The sequence below is a fragment of the Lepus europaeus genome, chromosome 19 (genome assembly GCF_033115175.1).
Source record: "Lepus europaeus isolate LE1 chromosome 19, mLepTim1.pri, whole genome shotgun sequence".
In the NCBI taxonomy this organism is placed as follows: Eukaryota; Metazoa; Chordata; class Mammalia; order Lagomorpha; family Leporidae; genus Lepus; species Lepus europaeus.
Window position 1 is genome coordinate 37187494 of NC_084845.1, and position 20244 is coordinate 37207737.

Below are 20244 nucleotides of genomic sequence, written 5' to 3' on the forward strand. Positions count from 1 at the left end.
AGTGTGAAGAGCATGTGCTTGCTCCAGTGTTCTTGCCAAAACCATGGGGAAAGAAAACCCTTTCACCTGGGCACAGCTCTGGGTCCTCAGAAAACACGGGAGAAGAGACAGGACCCCAGGCAGGGCAGCAAGTGCCCAGGGAGGACCCGCACACAGCAGCTTCCCTTCCCAGGAGGCCTCACTGGACGGTGCTCTGAGGACACCGGATGAGGCCACTGGACCCACTGAGGGCCACACCAGCCTCAGGTCCAACACGGGTGACCCTTCCCCCGAGCTGGGCACCCCTCTCCCCAGCCCTGCATGCCCAGCCCCATCGCTTCATGTTTCTGGTTGTCCTGTGTGCAGCTGGAGGCTCCAGGACCTCAGACCCAGCTCCTGGCTCCACACAGCTCCACGACTCACTTATGCAGGCCACATGGCCACCAGCCACGGAGCCAAACATGAGCCTTCTGACTCCAGCTCCAGATTCAGGCTCTCCTGGGGGTACTGAGTCAGCAGAGGCCAGGAGGCCAACAGCTCACACCAGCCAACCCGGAGGAGCTCAAACGAGGGCACCTGCTGTTCAGCAGCAGTGGGAATAAGACCCCAGCCTCCTGGCTTAACCCAAAGACCCCTGGTGCTGACAGAGGGGGGACACCCACCGAGCCCGGGAGGTACAGCCGTGGGGGCACTCACCTGCAGCTCAGTCTGGAAGAAGAACTTCTGTGGGCACTGCGAGCAGTCATAGATCTTGTCCTCCTGCCCGTGCACGGCGAAGATGTGCTGCTGCAACTTGTTGGCCTGGACAAAGACTGGACAAGGACATGGCGATGAGGGCCCAAACCGACACAGCCCAGCCATATGCAGCAGCTCCAGACACCCCAGGCCTGGGCACACTCAGCCAGACAGTGGATCACTGCAGCACTTTTAGCATCAGCGAGCAGGGGCTCGAGCTAGGTGAGCCGAGTGCTGCCACACGCATGGGTGGCTGTGCAACCTTGGGCAAGTCACTCAATCTCTCTGGACTTTGTTTCCTCATTTGAAAACTGGAGGTCATTATGGGTACCTCCCTAGATCCAATCATCTAAGACTCACAGGATACTTAAAAAAAGATGGCCTGGTACACAGCGGGGCAACGAATGCCATTGTTGGCTGCAAGCGCCAGACACTTTCCACGTGTGCATGCCTTGAACACCTCTCAGAGCCGTGGGGCAGGCGCTGGTGTCATCCATGTCACAGACCACAGAGGCGCTGGGAATGGGAGAGGGCTCAGCCATGGTCTCCCTGCTAGCAGGCGTCCGAACCGCGACGCGAGGCAAACAAGCTTAGCCCTGGGACTGCCAACAAAGCTGCTCAAGCAGCGAGAACTTGCATTCTGTGGCTGAGGTGCTGTTAGCCCCCACGCAAGGCCCCCCGGAGCCTGGATGGGCAGAACCCAGCAGCTGGGCCGCTGAGTTCTAGCCCCTGCACTGAGCCCGAGTGTGATGGGAACAGATGTGTGGGGGCTCCTGGGATGGAGGGGGAAGAAGGCACCAGGGTGTTCCAGGACAGCTGGGGGCCCCAGAGGGTGTGAGCATGGTGGGGGGGGCTTCCCCACAGCACAGCGTCCTCCCCATGCCTGTCACAGAGCAGGTCGCAGCCCCAGATTCCTGGTGGCGGAGGTCCCGGAGGGGCCCCAGACCCTGGGCGCACACAGGAGGCGGCCCTGAAGCAGCTGTGTGTCTGGGAGGTGAGCACTTCAGAGACCCCCTCCCGCCAGGCACCCTCCCCAGGGTGGGCTTCCCGCCGTGGCAGACGACAGATGTCGGGGGAGGCAGGGGAAAGCCGGGCGCCCCCACGCACACCGGCTGCCATCTGGGCAGCAGGAGGGGCCGGCAGAGCCCCTGGGACTCGCCTGGGGCTGGGACAGCCGCTCGCCTGGGCCAGCAGCCAGTCTGGGGGCTGGGGACTCGGCTGGCAGAGCTGTCCTTGACCCCTCCAGCCTGGAGCACGGATGGTGCATGAGCTGGGACAGGGAGCTGGGCAGCCATGTGCAGGCCGAGGAGGAGTGGGAGCCAGGAGTGTATAAAGGTGGGGTCCCCTGTGGAGACTGCGGAGAGCTCTCAGCTCAGGGAGGCAAACAGGGAGCCCGGGAAGGGCAGACAGCAACAGAGGGGCCGGGGCTGGGGTGGACGAAGGACTTCCAGCAGCTGTGTATAGAGGCTGTGGTCACAGAGGGGGGCCATGGGTTAGCTTTGACTGGGAGGAGGGCAGGCACTGGACCTGCCAATCCCTTAGGGCACCTCCTGGCAGGTGGATCCCTGCCAGGTCCCCAGAGGGAAGGACCACGGAGCAGCAATGGAAAGGCTTGGCCCCGGGTGCCTCCCTGTCCCCACTGGGTCTCCCATGGGGCACACGCTGGGCAGCTCACCTGTGAAGCACACGGGGCATTTGAAGGTGCCCCCCATGCCCTCGAAGCTGTGCTCAATGAGGTGACAGAGGAGCTTGGCCGGGGAGTCGAACATCTGGTTGCACAGCTTACACTCGTGGTTGATGCCTTCCTCTGCAAGGAAAAGCCAGACAGTCAGTGACCCTGCAGGCACCCCTGGAACCATGGTAGTGGGGGGCTCGGGCACCAAGACCCACTCTGGCTCTGGCTGGCCCAGCCCCCTTGGGGTCAGTCCATAGCATCCGCTATGATTTCCCCAGGGGATCGGGCAGGAGGTCTGCAGGTCCCATCTGACCCCATCACCGTGGAGAGAGGCCCAGAACAGGGACTGGACAGAGAAGGGAGTCCGATCAGGATTCTAAAACGTGCACTCAAATACGTATCAGTGTGTGCTGTGGGCCAGACACTGTTGTGAGCTGGGGATTCTGCAGGGAGCATCACAGGTCATGGCTTTGCCCCATCCTGGGGCGTGTGGGGGGTGGGGGTGGGAGAGGAGTAGCTCAGGGCACACCGGACATTGCCCGGGTGATGTGAATGCACTGGGAGGAATGCTCTAGAATTGCAGGAGCAAAGGCCCAGGGTCAGGCAGGCCACAGAGGCGCACTCTGCAGAGAGCCTGGTCCGCGCCAGGAAGACCTGGGATCTCTCTGAAGAGTGCTGACAGCCACGGCGGGAAGCAAAACGCACGACCTCAGCAGCAGATCATGGGCAACGGGAAAATCAGAACTCGGCCCCGTCTCCCCACCTGCGAGATGCTGTGACCCCAAACCTTCAGGCAAAGGCACCTAGGAAACACGGAACGGGCCCTGAGTGCCACCACTGGGGAGGCTCGGAGCCCAAGCCTGGAGCCTGTGCCAGGATGTAGCAGAGCTGGGTTCAAATCCTGCCTCTTCTTCCCCTGCACTGTGTGCCCGAGGGTCAGCAGCGGGTGTAGGGACTGCCTGCTGGAGCACCACACCAGCCGGGGCAGAAGTCCAGTGTGGTCACTTCCTGGGTGACCACAGACAAATGACACCACTGCTCTCTGCCTCAGTTTCCCCTTGCTGAGACGCTCTGCTGCAGCCTTCTTAGAGCGGGCGTGAGAACTGAGTGCATTAAATACGTGCCGAGGGGCTGTGAATAGCCCCTGGCACACAGCAAGTGCTCAATAAGAGTTTATTGCTGGCACACTGGTATCTGGGACAGCCAAGGACACGCCCCCCTGGACCCCCCAGGGAACAGGACTCACCATAGGCGCCAGGTGCTCTGGTTTGCCCTCAAAGGCAAGAACTAGATAGCAGAGGGGCTCTGCCGGTGGCAAGACACAAACACAGATGGGCTGAGGCTCCTGGCGAGTCCCTGGGTCCCCAGGCCCTGGCAGGGGCTGGCAGGGACAGCAGGCATTGCCCACGCCCCCAGGCAGCCCGCTGCAGAGACACGCACACACGTGTGCATGCAGGTGGGCCTGCCCCACATAGCCCACTGGCTGAACCTACCAGGTGCTTGTCATGCCCCTGGAGCCCCGGCAACTAGGCCACACGCCCCCGACAGACTCAACACCTCCCATTTACACTGGCGGAAAAGGAATTCATTGACAAGGCTGGGGACACAGGGCAGGCTCAGCACGCTTGCCACACAGGCCCCACACATGGCCCCCACCGCCCTTGGGGAGACGCTCATCATAATTAGAATTGGCCTCTGATGTGTGTGTGTGTGTGTGGGGGTCCTCCAAAGACTCCCCGCGCCAGCACAAACAATGCTTCCCAGTGCCCGGCACAGGGTTCAAGGAATGAATGAATGACTGAATGAGTGAACAAATGAGACATGACCCTCACAGGTGGCCTGGCTACTCGAATGTTGACAGCCCTTGGACAGGAACAAGGCAAGGGATGTGTGAAAGTGACCATAGTTGTAACACACTGACTCTCGGCTGGCTGCAAAACACATTTCTAGGAATAGGAAATGGATTCAGAGAACAGATCATTTGTTCAGGTGACATGGGCAGATGGGCGTGGTGCTCTGAACAGGACACAAAACCAGCCCCACTCTGCCCTGCACACCACCCCCAGGCAGCCCCCTCTGATTGCTGCTGCACACACACACACACACACACATGGCTGCCCCTCGCTGAGCACAGTGGTCCCTGAGTCATTTAACCACATTCTGTGAGACCCCCCGATCCTGGCAGTGATAAGATGGACCCGGATGAGTCTTTTCTGAGAGCTCACCACGTATCAGGCCCCACCTGGGTCCACCTACACACTGGCGGAGGAGGCGCGAGGCCCTGGGCCTGGCACGCTCCCGCTGCCTGCACGGCCAGAGCTCGGGCAAGGCGGGATTTACGGCTGTCCGTGAGACGGCTTTAAGCACTTGGCTGTGGATGAAGCCTGCCCGCCCAACACACAAACACGGGGCGCACGGAGGAGGCTCCGCGACTTATAAATCAGAGAAATTATGTCTGACAGTCACTTTCCGTTCTCTGAGTGCTGCGCGATCCATCAGCCCCCCCACCCCACTCTCACCTCGCCCACACCTCCTGATTCAGAGATGCAGCTACACCCAGCGCCTGCATCCATGAGTACGTGCCCAGCAGGCAGCCCAGGAGCTGCAGGCAGGTGCCCGGGCCCAAACGGGTACGGGTGCAGCCACCCACAGCCCCAAACCAGTATCAAAGTGAGGTTCCAGGCTGCTTAGACCAACAGCCCCACACACAAGTGTGCATCTAGGGACCCTCCTCCTTCCTCCTTCCCAACTCTACCCCAGGTGTTTAAAGGAATCAAACCTGGGGAAAGAGAGGAGGAGCAAAGTGGAAGGGGCTTTGGGCACAAAGCGGGGAGGGGGGATCCCGCCGATCTGGGACTCTCTCCCACTCTGGCAAGACCTTTTGATTTGCAAATCTGTCTGAAGCAAGGCCTTCAGCCCACTGAAGGGGGGTGGTGGTTCCAGGGTGCTCCCCAGGGCGTCCATTCTGTGTACCTCTGCCTATAAAAACCATCCAGGAACGCGGGGGAGAGGGCGGGGAGGGACTGCCCTAGTTACTGTGACAAACGCTCCTTGGCGAGCCTGTGACCCAATCCGAGGCAGCCGGAGGAGGATATTGATAGAATGCCGCCACCATCACTCTCGCCCCGCTGGCGCCAACAGCCCCTCGCTCTGTCCCAGGAGGCGGCCACAGAGAGCGGTACCCTGGGAGAATCCCTTCCACGCATTATATAAGACGGCTTCTCCGAGCAGAAGGACGGGGCTGTGTGGGAGCCCCGGGCCCCCTAGACCCCCGGCGCGGGGGCTGCACAGATCTTGTGAGTTAAGACCCGCGGTGCCCTCTCCTCCTCTACATTCTGGGTTTTGTTTTGTTTTGTTTTTTCATATCGCACATGACAGGCATCCATAAGAGAGACCCATACAACGCAAGTGAACGCGCAGCCCTGCTCGTTTGTAGAGTGAAATGCACAGCTCGCCTGGCGTCCCCCGGAAGTCTAGGCTGGCGTGGGGAATCCGCGGATGCATTATCATTAAAAAAAAAAAAACGCAAAAATAAATAAAAACCCAAACCACTAAACAAACAACCCAGCGAGCACGAAAATCCCAGAGTCCCTCTCCCTCTTTTGTTCTCCTCTGCTCGGGAATAATAAGTGTTAATTTTACACTTCATTTCTCAAAAAAATAATAGGATGTGCTTTTGCTTAAAACCAAGTCAGCCTGCTGGAACCTTTCTGGCTGAAACTGTGTCAGCCCAAAAGAGGGGCTGCAGGCTTTGTGGAGAGCACCGTGCCGAGATGACAGCTCCCTGTAATGTCCTCGCGAGTCACTTTTGTCTCCGAAAGCATTTGATCCCTGGCAGACACACACTTATTTCCATACGGGTCTTGGGGGAAGCCGGGAGGAGAGAGGGCTGATTATCAGGATCCTGAAGGAGGAGCTCGTGTGGGCACCGCGATGGCAAAGGCAGGCCTGGGCACACGCCCAGGGGCCATCACTGACTGCCTGGGAGGGAGGAGCGGCGGGCTGCCGAGGGCAGTGGGCAGGGCACTGCTCTTGAGCACGAGCTGCTGGCTGCAGCCATCTGGATGGGCCTGGCCTGGCTCTCCTCTGAGCTGGGACCCTACTTGGGCACGCAGCCCTGGGAAAGGCATCATTAACCTGGCTCTCCCTCTAGGCGGGGACTGGAGACTGCCACCAGGTGCTGACCGGGACATAACTAGCCGCCGACACTCAGGAGGCAGTCCGCAAAGACACGGAAGTTAGAACCAGAAATCCAGGGGCCGGCGCCGTGGCTCACTTGGTTAATCCTCTGCCTGTGGCGCCGGCATCCCATATGGGCGCCGGGTTCTAGTCCTGGTTGCTCCTCTTCCAGTCCAGCTGTGGCCCGGGAGGGCAGTGGAGGGTGGCCCGGGAGGGCAGTGGAGGATGGCCCAAGTGCCCAAGCACCCGCACGGGAGACCAGGAGAAAGCGCTTGGCTCCTGGCTTCAGATCAGCATAGTGCCGGCCGTAGCAGCCATTTGGGGGGTGAACCAGCAGAAGGAAGACCTTTCTCTCTGTCTCTCTCTTTCACTGTCTATATCTCTACCTGTAAAAACAACAACAACAACAACAAAAAACCAAAAAACCCAAAAACCAGAAATGCTTGGGTCGGACACTCACGGGCTGTGTACCCCTGGGTAAGTGACCCAACCTCTCTGACCATCAGCAGCTTCTGCCAGAGAATGGGAACACAACCTGGGGTGTTGTGTGAGGCAGTCCGTGGGCTGCTCCTGCCCGCACCCGCACTCCTCCCCAGCCTGTGCCATCCTCCTGCCTTCACAGCGCTCTGGTGTTTGTTCGCACAATAGCTCCTCCAAGAGGTTTCCTGGAAACCTCTGGCTCAAGCAGCACACACCCCATCCTTTCTAGTACCTTCCCCGCCATGCATGCCCACGATGGCACTTACCACCACCTGGCACCTTGACAGAGTTGATTAGCTAGGCAAAGAATTCATGTTCTCTCTCTCTCTCTCTCACACACACACACACACACACACACATACACACAAGGGCTGTCTGTCTGCTGCACCATCAGGCCCAGGACAGGGTCTAGTACTAGTGATTTGTGCAGAGCGGACAGTACAGGCTGAGGACACGGGAGGGAGGTGCCGGGAAACGCTGCTCTTCTACATCACAGTCCCCTCCAATCACACAGCACTCAGGGCTTGGGAACCCCGTCCTCATCTGCAGTGACGATGCCTGGACCCTCGTGGGACCACAGCGTCTCCCTGACCAAGTTGCAGAGGCAGGGCAGCTCCCAGGGACCAGGCAGAGCTGGGCAGGGTGTTCTCCCCACACCCCTGCCCCCAGCAGCCCTTTCTGAGTGCAGGCCTGGGACCCAGCAGGTGATTCTGTGCCCCTGATGATCCCTAAACTGAAGGTGAGGTTTCCATGTGTGAGCCAGGTGGGCCTCCCCATGCACAAGGGCCAGGGCCTTTCCCTGTGTGGGGAGGGGCGGTCGCTCCCGTATCAGGCAGCAAGCGACAGCACAGGCTGCAGTGTTTACCCTGCAACACATTTCTGCAGGTGGAAGTAACACAAAGCAAGGTGTGGGCTGCCTGGCCCAGCCGAAGCCCCTCTGCTACCAGCGCTGGCAATGCACCTCACAGGCAGTCCACAGCTCCGGGGGAGCTGAGCCCATTGCCCACCCAAGTACGAGGTCCAGCAAAGTCCACTGCAGTCCCAGGGCTGGGCTCAGAAGCCACCAGACTTTGTCCAAGCTCATGAAGGGGCAAGATGAAGGAATGTGCGAGTAGAACCCCAGGAGAGGGCCCCTCTGACACCACCCCAATAAATGAGCAGGAACAGGTGCAGAACAGGAAATAGAAGCTGGTGAGGGGTCAGTCCATTGTTCCTTGGGAGGAACAAAGTTTGGCAGAATAGAGGAGGGCAGGTAGCAACACAGGGGCAACCAGCCCAGACTGTTCATCTGTCTGATTTATCACAAAATACCCCAAGGAAATGACTCAAGCCAGGCTGTGGGAGTGAGGGGAAAGCGTGGCAGGGGGCAGTGATGACATCTGGGCTGGGACAAGGGTCAAAGGAGAAAATGGGGTTGGAGGGGAGTCCTTCTTCCAACACTTGGCAGGCTCTGAGGAATAGGAGGGTGGGGAAAGGGGCTGATCCTGGGATCACCAGCACCCAGGCCCTGGCAGTCCTGGAGGACCTACATCCCTGGCAGAGCTTGGTCCTCAGACCAGCAGCCCTGGTCACCAGGAAGCTGGTGAGAAATGCAGACGCTCCGGCTCGCCGGCTCAGACAGAGCTGTAGGAGAACCTGCATTTGAAGAGCGCCCTGGTCTTTGAGTACAGATTAAAGTCTGAGCACCACTGAGACGCACAGAAGCAGATTAGGGGTGAAGATTAGGGATGCAGATTTTGTTCAGATCATGAAGCTGCGTTTCTCACTGCTGCTTCTTGTTGTGTCTGCTTTTAAAGATTTATTTCTTTGCTAAAAAGTCAGAGTGACAGAGAGCTCTTCCATCTGTTGGTTCATTCCCTAAATGCCCATGCAGCCAGGGCTGAGCCAGGCTGAAGCCAGCAGCCAGGAGCCTCATCCAAGTGTCCCACGCGGGCAGCAGGCATCCAAGTCCTTGCGTCATGACCTGCTGCCCCCAGGGTGTGCATCAGCAGGAGGCTGGATGGGATGAGAAGGTGCGACTCAGTCCCAGGTGCTCCAATGTCCCACCGCTCTGAGCAACACTGCCTGCAGTGAGCATGCTCCTCTCTGCAAAGGCACAGCTTTTTACACCCGTGTTTGCCGCCACTTCACAGAAGACAGAGAAAGCATCACGACCCTGGAAGACTCCCCGTGATCACGACTGGGACGAGATGGTGCAGGCTGTCTTTGGAGGGGCTGCTGGAGACTCTGGAATGGGTGGTCCCCCACCTCCCCAGCATCACCCTGCCCCCTCCCCAAGTCAGGTGTGCCCAGGGCTGCTCAGGGCCCTCACCCCCATTTGGGCCCCCATATTCCTAATTAATCTGGAAGGATGGGCTGTGCCCTTTCTCCCCCACAAGGCGGGCACCTTCCCAGGCATTCCTGGCCAGGAGGGACCCATGTCACGGTCCCCATGCACAGAAGGGCTTATAAATGAGCTCTGGCAGCCTGAACCAGGGCCCCACGGGGGACCAGAGCCTCTTCAAAACAGAGCCCTGACAATTAGGCAGTCTGAGTTTTGAAAGGCTTGGGATTGATGGCGTGGACAGTAAAAATATCACCTGGGGAGCTGGGTGTAGTCCTCCGAGGGTTGCCTGAGGTCAGTTGCCATGGCAACGGAGAATGAGCTCAACCTTGTAACTGACCCTTATCTTTTTTTGATCTGTGGGCCACTTGGGGCCAAGGCTTGAAATCAACTGGAAAATAATCCGGTCACATATCAGAAAGAAAACTATTTATACTTATTTACTCAGGTGCCCACCGACGTCCCCTCGACCACGACCACAAGGCCACAACGGAGGCTGCGGGGTGGATGGCAGGAGAGAGGGGAGGGTGAGTAGCATGTCCTCATTTCCAGGTGGGGGTAATGGCCCCAGCCCCTGGCCCCTCACTTCATCCTCGCTGGACCACTATGGACCCTCCCGCCATCCAGCACACGGCTCTGGGCTGCCAGGGAGGCGGCTCCGAGGTGCCCTTCTCGCCTGCTGTTCAGCTGCTGTGGCGGCCGGGCCGGGTCCTAATGTTTCCCACTGAATTGCAGCACCTGCCGTGTATCCGCTCTGCTTCAGGCCCAGCCAGGATAGTGATGCTGGGCGGATGCTGGGCGGAGGCCACTCACCCTCCACATCCGGGGTGGGGGAGGGGCTCAAGACGGTCTGGGGAAAGATGGAGGAGAGGGCACAGCCCCACAGCAGTACTCACGCTGGGCCTATCTCCACGACGCTGCCATCCCAAGTTACAAGGACTCTGCTCGTGCTCTCCTCCTCCAAAATTCCAATCACAAGACTCCAGATGGTTCCATTGACCGACCGCTCCCAAGAGCCGCGTCAGACGGATCTTAGCTAGGGGTCAGTTAAGCCTGAGAGCAGGCCCAGGAAAACGCCCCCTGAGAGTTCCCATCACAGCAAACAGGACAGCTCAACCCCTGCCCCACCCCCCTTGTTGCATCAAAGATGAGCTCCTTCTGGGAGTGGGGAAAACGTGGCTGAGAGCGAGGTAGCTTGGAGCACGGGCCTGGTTCTGCGCAGACTCACAGGGAGACACCGGGCCAAGCCCTTCCCTCCACACCTCAGTCTCCCGTCTGTGAAATGGGGAGAGGGTCCTTGAGCGCTCACGGCTGTTATAAAGAGGACGGAAGCAGAAGGTGAAAAACGCTGACAACGGATCTGGCACCTCTGCTGCCGCCTGACAGTTCTACCTTGAATCCCCATGCCCAGGGACCAGGAACCCAGCTTGCACAAGCCCCACGCAGTGGGACCCTGCCCTTCCTCCAGGGCACATGGCCACAGTGCACCAACCAGCCCCCCAGCCCAGCCCTTGGTCCTGCAGCACCTGGCACCCAGCAGCCACTCAGTTGAGGTCTCCATCCTGGAAATCCCTGTGTCGATCAACACTCCTTGTCTACAGTCCCCTCTCCCTCCAACTACAGGCAGTCTTCAAAACCTTCGTGGGAAACTCACATTATGGCAAAACTGTGTGAATTTCGATTTCTCTGCCCCAAGATAAAACTCTCTGGGAATTTCATTTTCCTGCGTACTTTCTGCAGTCCCCTCCGTATCCCCCAGATCTGCAATGGAAACCTTGCGCCCACACTTCCCGCCCCACCGCTCTGCCCCAGCTCGCTGCAGCTTCCTGCTCCCGCCTCCCCCGGGATGCTCCCACAGCCACGGTCCCCTAGTCCTCGGCGGTTCTTCTCCTCGCTCTGCTCTCTGAAGCTTCAGTGGGATTTTCACGGAGGTCCAAGCGGGGCCCAAGCAGGGTCCAAGGAGGTCTAAGCAGTCCTGAGGGCAGGACTCAGTGGTGGGCCCCTCCCACCCCTTCCTATGGGCTGGGCCTGGGCAGGAGCTCCCCCCAGGAGCCCCCAAAACCTCAGACAAAGGCTGGGCTGGCTGGATGGACTCATCAGTAGCAGGGCTCCCCCCACCCCCTGATCTGACTCCACTCTGCGGGGAGCCCAGCCCTGGGGCCCCAGTGGCCCTGGTGGTGGATGAGAACACGAAGCACCTTTCCAGAGGGCTCTACTTGCTAACTCCTTCCGAGGGCCCACGGAGACGCCGCCTCGCAGGTCCCTGCGCACACTGTGGCCTCCAGGACTCGTTGGTTGCCTCTGGCAAAAGAAAAGCCCCACCCCCCAGGCTCTCAGCGCATCACCGAGGCACAGGAGACCCCGCACTGAGCTCCCTTACGGCCAGGCCAAGAAAGCAGGAGCCAGACGGCAAAGCAGCCACAGAGGGAGAACACAGTGGGCCTGGGCCGAGAATTGCAATGAGCGGGACACCTGGTGTTCTGCAGCACTCAGAGCCCCTGGGCCTCCCAACCGGACCACCTGACACACGTGGGGCTCGAAACATTCCACAAGAGGAGACGTCTCATAGCCTGCTCGCTCGCTTGCTCTCTCTCTCTCTCTCTCTCTCTCACACACACACACACACACCTTCAACCTACCAAAGGCTAAAGACAGCACCTTGGAAAATGAAGACTCTGCCAACTCCCCGGGGGTCCCCGAGGTGAAATCAAGTGACTTCTTCCTGCTTGATGCCCCGGGACATCCACTGGCGAACATGCCCAATCCCCAGGTTGACATTTCACAACAAGGCAACTACCGCACACCCCAGCATGTTCATAATCCTCCAATTAATGGCCTCTGTGAATAAACAATCAACATGACAGGCAGGCTGCACAACCCTTACTACGGCGACCCTGCCAGGGCTGCAGGAATTACGCCTGTTCCCCTCCAACGCATCTCGCCGCTGCCCACATTGCTTTCTGTCCCTGCTAAGTAACGAGCAACAGTGACTCATCCAAAAGCCAAGGGCTACCGGCACGCACACCCACAAACACAACACAAACACAGAATGCAAGCAAGCCGTGTTTTGCAGAAGTCCTCTATCAGGGAAGACAGAGTTGCCAGGACTCAGAGCTGCAAGAATTAGTGTTCAGGCTGGAAACAGCAATTCACTTCCTCAAAATCCCCCTGGGTCACACTGGGTCCCCTCCCCGCTGCAGAAATAAATCAATGGTGGGATTAGAAAATACTAGCCGATGTCCGCTGGAAAGGTTTTGAAGTATGCACCTGCTAGATCCCCACTTTCTAGTAGAGTACTTACTGGCCACCTGTGGCTGCCTCAGCCACTGAAAGCTGAATGAAATGAAAACTCGAGTTTTTGGGTTGCAGGTGCCACATCTCCCTGCTCAGTAGCCAGTGTGGCTGATGGCTACGGATTTGGACAGGGCAGTGCAGGGACGATGCTTTTCTAAGTGAGGCGGGCACTCTCACCTGCTCAACACTGGGATCCCAGCACCCATACCACTGCTGGGCACACAGCAAGTCCTGAACAAGACCTCGTGCAACTGTGGTGTGCTTCAAAATACAAATGCCACCTAACTTGTGACGGAGCTACATCCCAATCATCCTGTCACAGGTTGGCAATACCAGGAGTCAAAAACGCGCCTATTCTACCTAACCTACTGCTCACCCCAGGTACGAAACACCATGCCCTGCAGGGTATCCGCCGTCTCCCTCGTGATCACACAGCTGACTGGGGCTGTGCTCACTGCCCTGGCCAGCACGGTGAGGATCATCTGCAGACCTCTAGCCCATCTGTAATCTATTGATTACAGATCACTTTCACACCACTGTAAAGTAAAAAAGAAATCAAAACGATACATCGGTGACTGCGTTGTGAAAAATGCTTCAGCCTTCTGTTTGCGTGCACGTTCTGCAGTTGGCCTGCATGGCAAAGCACTTAGACAGGAGCTTCTCCGACCTTCAACTTAAACTTTGACCCTGATGGTTACAAGGTCACTTTGCCAAGGGCAGATAAGACGGTGGCAAAGGCAGGAACACGGGAGAGTCACAAGTTCCTCTGAAATATGTAATGCAAATACTGTAACTTTGGACTGCGGTCACAAGGTGGGTCTGTAACACCTGGGCAACTAGCTGGTCTCCAGGCCACGGCCCCGCTTCCCCGGAGTTGCTGGCAGAAGACACCTGCAGGTGCTCGGGGTGCAGAGAACGACCAGCTCAGGGACTGCCCCCCTTGTAAGCTGGCTTTCTAACACCTGACTGAGTGGGTTGTGTGGCTTCAGCTTCTGCAGGCTGCGTGTCCAAGAACCAGGCTTTTGCAGGTAGTTAAATGAAAGTGAAATGAAAACTGAAGCAAAAATGGAAAATTCAAAGACAACAAAGAACAGATGAATACGGTGATGTGGACGGTACTTCCTTCAAGAAGTCACGATTCCAAGGATAACGCCAGGGTGGAGGCTGCTCCAGAGGACGTCCTCTCTTTAGGTTGGCTGCAGAGCCACGCAGGAGGGCAGGGCTCAGAGTGGCCAGGCCCACGGCCCGATGAGGGAGGTTCTTGGGCAAAAGGCCCTCGCAGGTCTTCTCTCGCCTCTCCCCCTCATCGAGTCTTCACCTTCCTGAGGGTAGGCACGGTGCTGCCACCTTTCTGTCTTTCTCCAACAAACCCAGGACTGAGACAGGCCCAGGCCCATGGGGCGCCTCAGGCTCATGTTTAACACTGACTTGCTGGTTTGCTCTGCTCCCTGTTGTCGGCCCAGCACCCAGAAGCCAAATGGAGTCTGTCCACTCTGGCCGCGCCTTCACCTGCCCAGCAGGCCTCTGTAGGCCAAGCTCCGGGCCGGCCTCATGCTGCTGCCGCCCCGGGTCCAAGGAGGCAATGGCCCGGCGAGGCAGGGGACAGGCAGGAAGCAGGACTGACCAGGGAGCAAAGATGAGGCATCCCCACAAAGCCTGCCGCCCTCCCTGTCAACTGTGTGAGGGAACGAGCTATGGTCAGCGGTGATGAGATGCAAACAGCACCAGGCCCATGCAGCTCTGACTGCCATTTTACCTTTCTCCTTCACAGAAAACACATCTTCCCAGATCCCCTCGTAAAAAGCCTAGCTGTGTGGCTCAGCGACTAAGCCACCCCATATCCCACATCAGATAAGCCTGGGTTCGAGTCTCAGCTCTGCTCCCAATTCCTTCCTTGCATTAGCCCACCCTGGGATACAGCAGGTGACGGCTCAAATACTTGGGTCCCTGCCACCCTCGTAGGATACCCGGATGGAGTTCCCAGCTCCCAGCTTCAGCCCGCTCTTGGAGAGTGAACCACTGATTGGACGATCTCGTCTCTCTGTCTCCCTGTTCTCACAAATAAATAAGTTTTAAAATGAGGAAACATATTTAAATACCTGGCAATTCACCCCCACCGCGCCCCGCCTCTCACTCCTGCGCCAGCACACGTGAAGTAGATAATTCTTCCCCAACATTAAGGCCCCCCCCCCTTCATTTTCTCTTTCCCCCAGTATAGAGCTGCCTGACAGCCAGGCCCTAACCAACACCTACCCCTTCTCCTCACCAGCCGCCCTCAACCGCAACGCAGGGCCTTTGTCCAGGCAGCTCCCCAGGCCTTGCCTGTGGCCTCCCAGCCACGGTTGTCCATGACAAGGCTCTCCTTGCACCCCATGCTATCCATGCTAATGTGACATTAGGTGTCGTCCTAAAGCAAGCTGCTGTCACCTGCAAGCTAAAGCAACGAACAAACTCTCTGAGGACAGACACACGGTTCCTTGAGCACTCTGGTGTTCCTCACGGAGCTGGGCAGACACGAGACGCTCAACCAGTGCAAACTGTTTGGCTGACCAGTTTGGTCAGTTTGGCTGACTATTTGGCTCTATGCCCAAGCCCCATAGTCTGGACACAGGCCCCGCGGCCCTGAGGCCCGGGGTTGCATCTTCTGCCATCCCAGGAGCAAGCCTGCTCGGTAAGTCCCACAGGCATGCTGGACAGCGACGGGGTGACAGGGCCCATTGGGACCCCCATGCCCCCACCAAGACACTGTCCTTGGGGTTGGACCCAGGCCCCGTTTGCTCGGTCACTGCCATCAACTATTGCTGTCTGGTGACAAGGACAGCACACGGAGCAGAAGCAGAGCCTCAGGGTGGGCTGCACAGGTTCAACTCCCCCAGAGTGAAGGCTCTCCCAGTGCCTGCCTCCTGGGACAGCGGGGGCAGTCACAGGCTCCCTAGCTTGGGCTGCTTCTGTAGTCTCCATCACGACTCTGTGGCACACACTGTGAGCGGCACCACTGGCAGAGCCACCAAGATGCTGTCTGTCACACCCAATCTGCTCGTCGGTGGGGGACTCCGGGAGGCCAAACCAAGGGACATACTTGAGGTGTGACACAGCATTACCTATGTAATGGAAACACTCCAGGCCACATGAACATCTGGACGCAGGAGTGAGTGGGGGTGGGGGCGGGGGCACAGCTGAGCTCTAGAGCAGACTGTGGGTGCTGGGGCCGGAAGGAGCTGGGGAGGCAGCAGCGTGGCCAGGTCTGCCCTGACATCCGGGGTCCTCCCCATGCCTGCAGGTCAACCTCACCAACCCAGGTGCCAGGAGCCACTCAGAGAGGAGGCCGAGGGGCGGAAGCCCAGGACGAGGAACCAGTGTCCTAGTGGCACTGAAGGGCTTGGTCTGGAAGAGTGACTGTGCCCTTCCCACTGCGCATGAGCGGGAGATGGAGGGACACACACGCACCCCCGCATGAGTGACAGACGGATGGACGTACCTGCACCCCTGCATGAGAGAGACAGACGGACACACATGCACCCCTGCATGAGCAGGAGACAGACAGACACGCACACACCCCTGCATGAGCAGGAGACGGACAGACACACACACACCCCTGCATGAGCGGGAGATGGATGGACACACACGCACCCCTGCCTGAGTGGGAGATGGAGAGACACACACGCACCCCCTCTAAGATCTTTCGCAGCCTCAGCTGAGGACCCTAGCGGACAGCTTGCCACTCCAGAGCCCTCCTGCAGGTCCTGCAAATTGAAGGCCTTTCCCAATAGAGAACCCCTAGTTACAGCAAGGACCACTGCCCACAAACACGGCCCCAGAGTGACCCTCAGATTCCCAGGGCAAAGAAGCCTGAAGTCCATGTCTCTACCTTCACCTGTGCTCTCAACACAAGGGTCAGGCCTAAAAGACAGTGGAGAACTCCATAGCCAGGTTCTAGACAAGCACACCCGGCTCCGACTCCTGCCTCCGGCCCCTCGGCAGGGGAATCTGCATCAGTGGCCTCCACGAGGAGGGCTCCCTTCTCCTCACCCAGAGCCGAGAGCACCCCTTATGCCATGCAGCGAGCTGTGTGTGTGCGGGCGCGACCATGATGCTCTCTGTGTCACTGCACAGGCCGAGCCCTTCCCGCCACGGCCCACGTCTGCAGAGCCCTGCGCTCACCTCCCAGGAACATCCCCTGCCTCCTGCCCCACACCTGCCTGCGGCCTGATAAGGAGCGCCCAAGGCATCTCCCCTGGCATCCTCAGGGAGGCGGGGCAGACTGCCTCTCCCTCCCACGCAGCCTGGGCAGTGCCTAGCAAAGAGCCTGGCACACGCTGGCTCCCCGTCAGGGCTTACTCAACAGAAGGGGTGCTCTGGGGACCCAGGCAGTGCCCACCCCCAGCCCTGGGGACCGGCGGCGAACACCTTCTCTGAGAGGACAGGCTGTTGCTAACAATCTCCACCTCACACAGCCAGGAGGAAAGAAGAGAAGCAAAGTAGTCAACACAAAGCTGTTTTAGTCATATATAAACACAAGGAAGGAGGAAAAGCTGGATCTGTGCATGCCCCCACCTTTTTTAAAATATGCATGTATATATTTGAAAGGCAGAAAGAAAGAGAGAAAAAGAGACAGAGAGAGAGAGAGATCTTCCATCCACTGGTTTATTCCACAAATGGCTGCAATGGCCTAGACTGGGCCAGGCAGAAGTCAGGAGCCTGGAACTCCATCTGGGTCTCCCACATGGGTGCAGGGGCCCACACACTTGGGCCATCCCCTGATGCTTTCTTTCCCAGGCCATCAGCAGGGAGCTAGATTGGAAATGGAGCAGCCAGGACTCAAACTGGTGCCCACATGGGATGCCTGCACTGCAGGCGGTGGCTATACTGGCTATGCCACAGCGCCGGTCCCCATGTGTGCCCATTGAGAATCCTGCTGGAGGGACACCCACAAGGGTCTTTGAGGCTCGTCTCTACACGGCAGGACAGGATTTTATTAGCTTGGTTTGATTATGTTTTTAACTAAGACTTATTTATCTGAACGACAGAGTGAGAGAAAAGGAAAGACAGAAAGAGAGCGTCCATCTGCTGGTTCACTCCCTAAATGGCCGCAACAACCAACAGCCAGGAACTCCACCCTGGATTCCCATGTGAGCAGCAGGGGCCCAAGCACTTGGGCCATCTTTTGCTGCCTTCCCAGGTGCATTAGCAGGGAGCTAGGTCAGAAGTAGAGCAGCTAGGACTTGAACCAGCGCTCTCACTAGGATGCTGGCACCACAACCAGCAGCCTAACCCACTGTGCCACAAGGACAGCTCCATGTGACTGCACGTTCTTGTTCCCCTCCAATGAGAATGGATGGGTTCTGTAATAAAATAACACAGCTTCTTAAGTGAAAAGAAATTGAATCCACTAATTTAACGAATGAGCCCATGGTGAGCATGACAGTCCTCTTTCCGGCCATGTCCTCCAACTCTAGCTGGAGGTGTTCGGACCAGAGACCTCACAGCTCCACTCAGCCCCTGCCCTGGGGCTCTTGGGACCAGTCCTCCCTCAGGTAGCTCTCGCCGGACACAGGCCCTGGCAGCCCCGCCTGTCCCAGCTGGGTCTGTGCCCCCATGGGGCACCTGGCTCCCTCTCCCTTGATTTAGTACCACTATGTCAGGTGGGGTGGACAGCCTGGTGGTCACTGTGTGACCTGTGTCCCTGTTGGCCACTCTGTGGAGTGGGGATACAAAAGTGCCCAGTGCACAGGGTAAAGCAATATGTGGCATTTGTAGCACTGGGAGTGCACCTGCAGGGCTCCCGGCTAACATCAGCTCTTCTGTGAGGCTGAGAGGGGTGTGAGCTCCAGCCCTTCACAAGGGCCCTGGAGGCACGCGGAAAGTGCCTGATGAGATTCAGACAGACATAAAGCTGAGATACCAGGGGGCCTTCATCAGGCGTTCTCAGCAACACAGCCTCAGGCTGGGTGCAGGCTGGGCCCTGGCCCCCTCCCCCACCAGGTGGAAGGGTGGCTGTGAAGGCTCCCAGGCCAGCTGCAGCCTGCCCAGATCGGAGCCCCGCGAGAGAGTGAAGGTGACAGGCACTGGGGCTGGGGCTGGGGAAGCCAGGTCAGAGGCAGCTTGGCCACAAGTGAGGCAGGAGAACCAGCTGGCCTCGGAGGCCCCAGGAGGGGCGCCCCTAGCCCCACAGGTCTCTGTGTGCCCTAAGCCCCCCATCTGAGGCTCGGCCTAGGGCTGCCCCTTCCCGTCCCTCCAGCCTCCTGGAGACGGCAGAAAGTGATCCAAAGATCCAATATTTGTATTTTGAATGCTAATTTGACATAGAGGAGTAGGCATGGGGGAGTGTTTATAATCAGCACTCCAATAAGCCCACAAATGACGCCAGTATTTTATAAGCTTGTTAGAAACAAATCACCCCTCAGCTGATATTTACTTACTGATGAATCATAAAAGGGCTCAATACACAAAGAGTGAATCCAAAAAGACTGTCTCTCTCTCCTCGTCCCATCTCCGCCAGGCCTCCCCCAGCACCTGGCCCCAGCCCTCCCCCCACCAACCTCCCCAGGGTGGCAAGTCACTGGCACCAGTCCCGTTCCTGTGCCCACCCCCCACCCATGGACTGGCCTAATCTGAGGCTCAATCCGGCGCTCCGGAGGCAGCTCCGTCCTTCTGCCGCCCCCAGAGTCCTCTGCGGGAGCGGATCCAATCCAGCTAATTTGCATAATGATGAAGCCCTCCAGTGCGGGCTGGGTCTTAAGAGGGTTGGGAAGAAATATGCCCTGTCCTTTGGAGAGGCGCACAGAAGGCTCCGTGCAGCCCGGGAGAAATGGGGCGCCCAGCGGGCGGGCGGGGGCGGCCAGGAGGCAGCAGCTCGCCGGCCAAGGACGGCTCAGCTCCGTCACCCGCTGAGTGTATGTCCAGCTGGTCCAGCTGAGGCAGGACTGCCCAGGGCTGTAAACCAGCGGGAAGCAAGGAACAGAGTGCCAGCTCCAGACGCAGGCCGGACAGGCCCAGGTCACGGTGACCGCCACTCACCGGCTGGCTGACCTTGGGCGGGTTGCTGACCCCTCGGAGTCTCTGTCTCCTTATCTACAGAAACAGAGAGCCACCCAGGGCTGCTACTGATTGGGATGCGCTGAGGGAAGGCGACAACCACCGGCCTCACTGTAGCAATATCACGCTTAGTCTTATCCCTGAATTGTGAGGTCCTACCCGCCCACCCACCCCCCACCCTTCCATCCGTTTATCCCACAGCTGCCAGGGACTGTATGATGAAGCAGGTACCTTCCCCTGCCTTTTGGTTGCCCCCAGGGACAACACAGCCCTGCAGGCCCGGAGGTGAGGGCAGCACCTGCCAGCGAGGAACAGTGGCTGGGAAGACACTTCCGGTAGGTGCTGTACTGCGACCCTGAATACACTCCGTGCCTGAAAACAGCCAGGTGTATGCCGAGGACTTGTGCGTGTTTCTGGATGCCTGCTCTACTTCCGGAAGTTCTTAAAACCCTCTTGTCTCCCCAGGGAGGGAGAGCACATACAACGGACAGCAGGCAGGACAGGAATGGGAGGAGGCAACACGTAAAGGAGAGAAATTCCCTCT

At 58.4% G+C, this 20244-nt stretch overlaps 1 protein-coding gene across 1 annotated transcript in view; it reads right to left on the reverse strand.

Annotated features, from left to right (window-relative positions):
* Positions 1–20244, reverse strand: part of ZNF423 (zinc finger protein 423) — a 327441-nt gene that overhangs the window by 23960 nt on the left and 283237 nt on the right. The window contains exons 7-8 of the mRNA XM_062176600.1: positions 2390–2521; positions 676–791 (exon numbers count right to left, since the gene is read on the reverse strand). Of these exons, the coding sequence (XP_062032584.1) occupies positions 676–791; positions 2390–2521 (248 nt within the window). The remainder of the gene's footprint in view (positions 1–675; positions 792–2389; positions 2522–20244) is intronic.